At 48.7% G+C, this 9,702-nt stretch overlaps 1 protein-coding gene across 2 annotated transcripts in view; it reads right to left on the reverse strand.

Annotated features, from left to right (window-relative positions):
* Window positions 1-9,702, reverse strand: part of Cpt1a (carnitine palmitoyltransferase 1A) — a 71,345-nt gene that overhangs the window by 33,543 nt on the left and 28,100 nt on the right. For both annotated transcript variants that reach the window (XM_029570007.1, XM_008846323.3), the window contains exons 4-7: window positions 7,638-7,809; window positions 5,222-5,323; window positions 3,761-3,898; window positions 2,494-2,571 (exon numbers count right to left, since the gene is read on the reverse strand). In XM_029570007.1, the coding sequence (XP_029425867.1) occupies window positions 2,494-2,571; window positions 3,761-3,898; window positions 5,222-5,323; window positions 7,638-7,809 (490 nt within the window). The remainder of the gene's footprint in view (window positions 1-2,493; window positions 2,572-3,760; window positions 3,899-5,221; window positions 5,324-7,637; window positions 7,810-9,702) is intronic.

Consider the following 9,702-nt stretch of genomic DNA (forward strand, 5'->3'; position numbering starts at 1 on the left):
TTTGGTTCGGGGGGATTTTTTTTGTTTGCTTGTTTTGTTTTGTCTTTTTGAGACAGGGGCTCCCTGTAGCCCCAGCTGGCCTAGAACTCACTGTGTAGACCAGACTGGCTTCGATCTCATAGAGATCAGCCTGCATCTGCCTCCCGAGTGCTGGCATCAAAAGTGTGTGCCACTGTGCCTGGCTTGGATTTGTTTCTATTATTTATTTATTTAGTTTTGGTCTTTTTCAGACAGAGTCTCCCTGTAGCCCCAGCTGTCCTGGAACTCACTATGTAGACCAGGCTGGCCTTCAACTCACAGAGATCCACCTGCCTCTGCCTCCTGAGTGGCTGGGACTAAAGGCTAAAACTTTTTTCTTTCTTTCTTTACTTTGGGGGGATTTGTTTTTTTGAGACAGGGTCCCAGGCTGACCTTGAGCTCTCCCGGTAACCAAGGCTGACCTTGAACTGCTGCACCAACTTCCACTTCTCCAGTGCTGGGATTACAGGCATGTACCACCACACCTAGCTCTGACTTGGTCAATGCCTTGTAAAGCCCATCTATTCTTGGGCTATTAAAAGACAGAAGTACTTTGCTGGACATGGTGGCAGAGCCTTATTACACTCTGTCTAGTAAGTTCTGGACAGCCTGGGCTACAGAGTGAGCTCCTGCCTCAGCAAAACAAAACAAAATATTTTGCCTCCAAATAGGCTCAAATACACAGGAAGAACACAGAGAAGTAAGCCCAGGAAGAACTGGACAATTAAGATGTTTTCTGAATGAGAGGCAACCAAATGCTGAATAGTCACTGATGTGGGTGAGGGGCAGGGGTCACCTCACGCTTGATGTCACAGCACTCAGGAGGTTGAGGCTGGAGGATCCTGGGTCTAAGACCAATTTAGGCTACAGAGTGAGACCCTGTCTCAAAAAATAAGATAAAAAAATAAGCTGAAGGGGCTGGAGAAATGGCTTAGTGGTTAAGAGCAGTGGCTGCTCTTACAGAGGACCCAAGTTCAGTTCCCAGCATCCACATGACAGCTAACAACTGTCTGTAGGTAGCTCCAGTTCCGGACGCCCTCTTTTGACCTCTGTGGGCACTGCATGACATGGGTGCGCTTACCCACACGCATGCAATACACCCATACAGATAAAAAATAAAAATAAGCCGGGCATGGTGGCGCGTGCCTTTAATCCCAGCACTCGGGAGGCAGAGGCAGGTGGATTTCTGTGAGTCCAAGGCCAGCCTGGTCTACATAGCGAGTTTCAGGACAACTGGGGCTACAGAGAGACCCTGTCTCAAAAAAAAAAAAAAAAGACCAAAAATAAATAAATAAATAAAATAAGATACTTAAATAAGCTGAAACAGAGTTGTAGAGGTGGCTCAGCAGTTAAGAGCACTGGCTGCTCTTGCAGAAGACTGGAGATTCAGTACCCAGCACCCACATGGCAGCTAACAACTGTTCATAACTCTGGTTCCATGAGATTTGATGCCCACTTCTGGTTTCTGTGGGCACTGCACTAAAGGGTCACACTTTCATACATGCAGGCAAAACATTCATACACATAAAATAAAAATAGACTTGGCAGATGTATTTGCACTGGAGAACAGCTGGGAGCACTGACAACATAGTGGGCAGTAACAGGGATGACAGAGTATATGGGCTCCAGTGGGGAGGGCTATGGGAGGGTGCCAGTAGAGATGGGGGTATAAAGATGATTATGATTGTTTGAAATGTTCTGCATGAAATACACACACACACACACAAATCAATAAAAAATAAAAATTAAAAAAATAAATTGCAAAAATTTTAAGCTGGATGTGACGGGACACATCTAAAGGTGTGTCCCAGCACTTTGGAGGAAGAGGCAGGCAGATCTCTCTGAGTTCAAGGCCAGCCTGGTCTACCTAGTTCTACCTAATGAGTTCCAGTCCAGTTGGGGCTACAGGAGCGACCCTGTCTCAAAAAGAGTGAGAAAAGAGCTGGGCATGGTGGCACATGCCTTTAATCCCAGCCCTCAGGAAGCCCAGGCTGGTGGATCTCTGTGAGTTCAAGGCCAGCCTGGTCTACATAGTGAGTTCCAGGCCATTTGGGGCTACAGGGAGACCCTGTCTCAAAAAGACAAAAAAAAAGTTAAAGATAAAAATAGATCAGGGGACGGGAGTCCATAGAAGACAGAGGGAGACCACCAGCCTTGCTAGAAACCACACTGAGGAGCCTCACCCAACCACTGATGAAAGACACAGCAAGACCAAGATATGGAAAGACAACTGTTGATGGGTGCAGCCCCGGGCACTCAGGCAAGGAAGCCCTGTTTGCTTCTAACGTGCTTGCACAGTTCCCAAGGGACCCCAAAGACATGTGAGGATGCACACTTGGTCCCTGTTGGCTCCTCCCAGGAACATGAAGGCTTGAGAAAAGGGAGCAGAGCCCCTGAGCTTTCCAGTTCCCCAAGCAGGATGGACACACTGATCCCACTGTCCCTCAGCCACAGTGGCATGGAGGCCCAACTCACCATGGCGTAGTAGTTGCTGTTGACCATGATCGGCCCTCGGCCCCGCAGGTAGATATATTCTTCCCACCAGTCACTCACCTGTGGTGCAAACACAGACAGGGCAGGCGCTCAGCAGGAGCCATGCGGCTGCCTGCCCAGGGACCTGCCTCTGTAGGCACATGGCCCTTTCTGGAAAACTCAGCACATGATGGACACACTCCAAAACAAAGCTATCCTAAGCAGACAGGATTCAGGAAGGAAACTCAGTCTTAAGTGGAAGTCTGGCTAGACAGTGGATCACCTGGCTAAAAGAAAAAAGTAAGGTAAGGCTGGTGATGTGGTTCAGTTGTTAAAATGCCTATGAAGCCCTAGATCTGATTCCCAGAACTGGATAAAACTGGGTGTAGTAGTGCATGTCTGTCTTCCCTGAACTTGGGACACAGAGGTAGGAGGATCAGAAGTTCAAGGTTATCGTTGGTTAGACAGAAAGTTAGAGGCCAGTCTGGTAGCCACATGAGACCATGTCTCAAAAACAAAAAGACTATTTTGGAGACAGGGTCTTACTATGTAGCCCTAGTTAGTCTTGAACCCACAGCCCTCCTGCCTCTGCCTTCTGAGGGCTGGGATTACAGGTATGAGCCACCACGTCTGACTCACTGTATGCTATTTATGATACCTTCCCTCCCATTCAAGTTGTTCCTTAAACATGGACCCCCTCTTTGTCTCACATCCTCACCAGCGCCTCTTGCCTTTCCTAATACCACATGCAGAGGCTCAGCCAGCTCTGGGCTCAGACTGGCTACTAGCAGCAGCATCCAAGCCCTGACCAAGGTTGTTCTTTTTTTTTTTTTTTTTTTTTTTTTTTTTTTGTGTTTTTGTGAGACAGGGTCTCCCTGCAGCCCCAGCTGTCCTGGAACTCACTATGTAGATCAGGCTGGCCTTGAACTCACAGAGATCCGCCTGCCTCTGCCTTCCCAGTGCTGGGATTAAAGGCGTGCGCCACCACGCCTGGCTAGGAGCAAACTGCACCAGAGAGGGCAGGGCAGGTGGCTGGGGGCATCACAGGAGGAAAGGCTCTCAATGAACTTCCAGTTGGAGGCTAGAGGCTTGTGTGGAGAGCAGCCCTTACCCTGAGCAATATACAAAGGCTCATGGGAAAGCCACCAGCAGGTCCACACAGTGTTCTCATGGCTGAGTGACTGCTGTCAACTACAGTTGGAGTTTTGTGAGTCCTGGTCCCCGAATGGGAATTTTCACACCGAGACATTCTATGTGCATAAATACTTACATAATTTGTGGCCCACCAGGATTTCAACTTCAAATACCACTGCAATTTTGGTCCTAGGTTAACAGCAAAATCTTGGGCAAGCCCTGTCATCCGATGGAAGTCATTTTCCTTCATAAGAGGCCTCACAGACTCTAGATACTGGGGCAAGAAAACATGGACCGAGTTAAACACCTTGCCCTGAGTCCATGGGACCCTTCCCCAGGTCTCAGAGGAGTCAGGCCATGCTGAAAAGACTGGAGAGTTCCGATCTTGGTCTGTGCTGCCTACAGACAAGACAAACCCCTCTGAACAGTTCAACTTCCCGTCTATTACTGACTTGGAAAGTACTCCAAATCCATCATCACCGTGACTTTACTGGAGTCAATTCTGCTCTGTGGGGTCAAGTTCACTACCTCCTGATCAAGGAGATTAAGAGGGGCCTCATCCATTGTTTGGCCATTACTTTAATGATGACCCGGGATGGGGTCATGAGGTGTGTGGGACAGCACTGCTAGCCCAGTTGAGGGTCAGGCAGGTGCTCAGGCAGCAGGATGAGCAGTCGACAGGCTGAGGCCAGGGCTCCTGGTCTAGATGCTGAGCGCAGACACCCACTGACAGGTACACGCCTTGAATAAGTTCCAGATATAAAGCACACAGAGAATCTCAAATGCAACTTTTTCTTTCTTTCTGGAGGGGACAGGGTTTCACATAGCCCAGGCTGACCTCCAGCTCACTATGTAGCTGAGGCTGGCCCTGAACTCCTGATCCTTCTGTCTTCACTCTCCCCAAATGCTAGGATGACAGACAGGCATCACCACGCCTGGCTATACAGACGTTTTTTTCTTTTTCTTTTTTTTTTTTTTTAAAAAACTGTGTAGCTGGGCATGGTGGTGCACGCCTTTAATCCCAGTACTTGGGAGTTAGAGACAGGCAGATCTCTATGGGATTGAGGCCAGCTTGGTCTACATAGTGAGTACCAGGCCAGCTGGGGCTACAGGGAGACCCTGTCTCAAAAAGACCAAAAAAGCAAAAAAAAAAAAAAAGAAAGAAAGAAAAAAAGAAAACAGGCTGAGCAGGGGCCAGGGGAGCAAGTCAGTAAGCAGCGTTCCTCCATGGCCTGTGCTTCAGCTCCTGCCTCCAGGTTCCTGCCCTGAGTTCCTACCTTGGGCTCCCTCGGTGATGGACTGTGACCTGGGAGATGTAAGCCAAATGAACCCTTATTGGTATTGGTTAAGAGTATTTTGTCACAGCCATTGAAAGCAAACTAGAACAGTTACCTAGCAAGATCTTGGGTCAAAAATGAGGATGTAGTGCAATGGTAACAACTTGTCTAGCCAGTGCAAAATCCTGGGAGGAAAAACACTATCATAATCACCTTGGAGGTACATGCTGACAGAGCACCAAGGGCTGTAATTTACAGTCACCATTAGACATGAGTCTTGACCCAAAGGATGCCTCAGAGCTCGAGGCTGAATTACCTACCCTGCTCACGGTATCTTTGACAGCTGGGACCGGCAGACGAGGCAGACTGGTCTGGAAACTGTACAGCATGGGCTTCCGGCCTGAGAAGACTTTGACCATGGCCTGGGGAAAAAGGCACATTTTCAAAGACGAGGCTATGACCTTAAAGAACCAAAGCCAGGGCTCACTTGCACGGGACCTGCTGGTGGTTCATGGAGGGGCTGTCCCCTGTCCCATAACTACAGGCCATGACAAACCAACACAGGCCGCAGTGACAGAGGCTTTGAGGGGTGTTTCCCTGGCTGGGAACCTTGGGTCTGACAATGCTTCCATACCTGGGGTAGCTACTGCCTCCTCCTGCTAGATCCTTGGTTTGGGGCTGGTATGGACTGGGTACAGGCACTGGGGCCAGCTGAGGTGCCTGGTCCTTGAGCTACTCCCAGGGGCAGCAATGTGGTCTCTCTCATCAGGTGGACCAACATGGAGAGCAAGTCACTTCTCAGGGCTTCTACATGGGCTGACTCAAACCAGGGCATCTCTAGGGCTCAGGGTATGGGCAGTGGTGACTCCTGGTGCTCAAGGGTGCTGGGACTTAGCTCAACATAAGCTTCGAAAACCATCCTAGGGGATGTGGTTTAACTGTGTGGAGAACCATCTCTGTCTCATTTAAGTAATAAATTCTTCTCTAGGCATCAGAAAACTCATAGACAAGGGAATTGGTCTGGGAGAGAGTGGGCCTGGGGTGTGTGGTGGGCACCAAGCTGACCCCATGGAGGTCCAAGGCAGCAGCCCCAGTCCACAGCTGGGACCCACATGGTAAGTGAGCAGATCACGGGGGGCTGGCCTGCAGGTGCTCACAAGCGAGGCCAGGCCGACCCTGTCCCCTCAGAGACACTACCAGAACAGAGAAGGAGCCCCAGAGACAAGCAATTTGAAAGACAGTTTTTCACCATGACCAGATTTGTTAAAATCATTTACAAAGCTTAGGTGCACAAAGTTACTGTTTCTTTACAAAAAACAGCACCTGATACCAGAAGTTACAGGTGCACGTGAGGCCAGAGAGCCCTCTGCATGGCTGAGGGCCAAAAGTGAGCCCCACCTTGGGCATCTTTTCTTCCTCCCCAGAAAACTGAGCTCATAAAATGATTAGTCAGGATTTCAGATGTGACTCAGTGGAGCACCCATCTGGTACGCACGAAGCCCTGGGTTTGAACCCCATCCCATAAAACAAGTCAGGATGGTGGCACATGCCTTTAATCCCAGCACTCAGGGGGCAGAGGCGGGTAGATCTCTGTGAGTTCAAGGCTAGCCTGGTCAACATAGTGAGTTCCAGGACAGCTGGGGCCATAAAAACAAAACAAAAACCAAACAAACAATAACAACAAAAACCAGTCTTGGTGGTATATGCCAGAGGTAGAGGAAGCAATGTCAGAAACTCAAGGTCACCCTTGGCTACATAGTGAAGTATAGAAGGTATATATGACACTTTGCCTCAAAAAAACAAAGCAATAAACATACATTAAGAAATCCAACTAGCTAAAACTGGACAACCCTTAAATGCACAGCACAGGAGCCTTGGCCTTAGAGCCACAGTGAATTGGGAAACGTGGTGGAAGGTAAAAGGAAAGGAATCACTGGGCCATGAGAGACGGCTCAGTGGTTAAGAGCACTGGTTGCTCTTGCAGAGGACCTGGGTTCAGTTCCCAGTGCCCAAATGGTGGCTACTAACCAGTTAGCTCCAGTTCCAGGGGACCAGGCTGGCCTCACAGAGATCTACCTGCTTCCACTCCCAAGTGCTTGGGTTAAAAATGTGCACCCATGCCCAGCATAAATGAGTTTTGTTTTGTTTTTTTAAAAGGGAGTGAATTGGGGCTGGAGAGATGGTTCAGTGGTTAAGAACACTGGTTGTTCCCACAGAAGGCTGGGTTCGAATCTCAGCACCCACATGACAGCTAACAACTGTCCGTAACTCCAGTTCCAGGGGACCCGACAGCCTCTTCTGACCTCCGAGGGCATTGCACGACACGGGTGCACTTACGTACATGCAGGCAATACACGCATACATATAAAATGAAAATAAAATATTTTAACAAGGAGTGAATCATACAGTTGGGCTATCCCAGTCAGATAAGGAAATTACTGAGTGACTACAAAGTGGCCTGAAGGCCACGAAAACCTAAGAGGTGGCACTTAGGTCCCACAACCAGCCTGAATTACAGGTTGAGCAGAGGTGAACAGAGAGCAGGCAGAGCTCCCAGGTGCCACTGACAAAACCTGACCTTGGCTCTGTGTGTGTGTGTGTGTATGTGTGTGTGTCAGGGGGAGTCATCACAGAACCTCACACACCAAAAGGGAAAGGAGAAAAGATCTAACAAGGATCCTGCTCTGAGAAGTGACATCACCACAGTGGGTCCCCAGGCGAGTGACAGGCAGTTACCATCCAGATCCGGGTGCTACGGCTCATTTTGCCATGCTCTGCAAACATCCAGCCATGGTAGGACAGCAGCACCTTCAGGGAGTATCTCATAGCAACAATCACGGCCACCCAAAGGCCCGTGCCGAACAGGACGCCGCTCACGATGTTCTTCGTTTGGGTGGACATGCGGCCACTGAGGGGATGGACCAGACAAGTCAGAAGGCATTGGCATGGGAAGCAGGCTGTGGCAAGTCACACAAGACGCAACGAGCAGTGGGACCAAGTACCTCCCCAGGGACCCAAGAGAGAAGACGACCGCACCTGAATCAAGAGCTGTGCTCATCAGGGAAGCAAGATTCTGGGACCCAATTAACTCTCCAGAAACTCATAGTGTTTCACACCCCCTCAAAATGAGCCAGCCCCACCTCTGGGGCACAGCAGTGTGCGTATGTCTGCCTATGCTCTGGAAGAGGACGGAACCTAGGCAACATGCTTGACACCCCATCTTCCTCCTTTTTTTAATGTGTATGAGTGTTTTGCCTGCCTGTATTATAGGCATGTGCAATGCCCATGGAGGCCAAAAGAGAGAGTCAGATTCCCAGGAACTGGAGTTACAGATGGTTGTTAGTTGCAATGTGGGTGTTGGGAACTGAGCCTGAGTCCTTTACAAGACCAGCCAGTGCTGTTAACCAATGAGTCATCTGATGGATGCACTTACATACATGCAGGCAACACACTCAACACACATAAGATAAAAATGATAAATGAAGCAGGGCGTGGTGACGCATGCCTGTAGTCCCAGCACTTGGGAGGCAGAGGCAGGCGGATCTCTGAGTTCAAGGCCAGCCTGGTCTACATAGTGAGTTACAGGACAGCTGGGGCTACAGGGAGACCCTGCTTCAAAAAGACCAAAAAAAAAAAAAAAGATAAATAAAAAAGAATTCCAAATCAGGGCTGGGGATGTAGCTCAGTGGTAGGGAAAACAGCAACAACAACAAAATAAAACAGAATGGGGCTGAGACTATAGCTCAGTGGGTTGCGCACTTGCCTGGCATACACAAAGCCTAGGTTTGATCCCTAGGACCCTGTGAACCAGACCTGGTGTTGCAAACCTGTAATTCCAGTATTCCAGAGGTAGGGACAAAAGAACAGTAAGTTCAAGGCCATCCTCTGCTACATAGCAAGTTTGAGGTCATCCTGGGCTACATGAGACCTTGTCTTAAAAGCAAAAAAATAAGCCAGGCGTGGTGGCGCACGCCTTTAATCCCAGCACTTGGGAGGCAGAGGAAGGTGGATCTCTGTGAGTTCGAGGCCAGCCAAGGCATACATAGAGTTCCAGGTCAGCTGGGGCTACAGGGAGACCCTGTCTCAAAAAGACCAAAAAAATAAAAATAAAAAAAATAAAAATGGAGCCCACTAATGTTACTTATTTATTTTAGGTAGGCACGTTGACACAGGTCTATAAATCCCATCACTCAAGAGGCAGACATTGGAGGGTCACCCTAAGGCCAAAGCCATATATTCTTTCTCAACAATTTAATTCAAAAGAGCTTGATTTTTATTTATCACAAATAAACAATCTGATCACATATAGTGACCACCATTTAACAAATTGAAAGAGAGAAATAATCTTTATCTGAGAAGAAGGCTGTCTTATAGTAAGATGGGAATTTCAAAAGGAGAAGATGTCAACTTAAAAGGGTTATCCAGGACACATACACAAACACAGTACACACACACACATATACACACACACACACACACACACACACACACACACACACACCACTAATAAAGCTTTTTTTCTTGTTTTTTTGTTTGTTTGTTTTTGGTCTTTTTGAGACAGGGTCTCCCTGTAGTCCCAGCTGGCCTGGAACTCACTATGTAGACCAGGTTGGCCTTGAACTCACAGAGATCCGCCTGCCTCTACCTCCCAAGCGCTGGGATTAAAGGCTTGCACCACCATGCCTGACTTAATAATAAAGCTTTTAAAAAGAGAAAACCTGGGTGCGGCCTCTCTTAATCCCAGCACTCGGCAGGCAGAGGCAGGGGGATCTCTTTGGGGTCGAGGGCAGCCTGATTGCGC

The sequence above is a fragment of the Nannospalax galili genome, unplaced genomic scaffold (assembly GCF_000622305.1).
Source record: "Nannospalax galili isolate Female #2095 unplaced genomic scaffold, S.galili_v1.0 scaffold1723, whole genome shotgun sequence".
Taxonomy (NCBI): Eukaryota; Metazoa; Chordata; class Mammalia; order Rodentia; family Spalacidae; genus Nannospalax; species Nannospalax galili.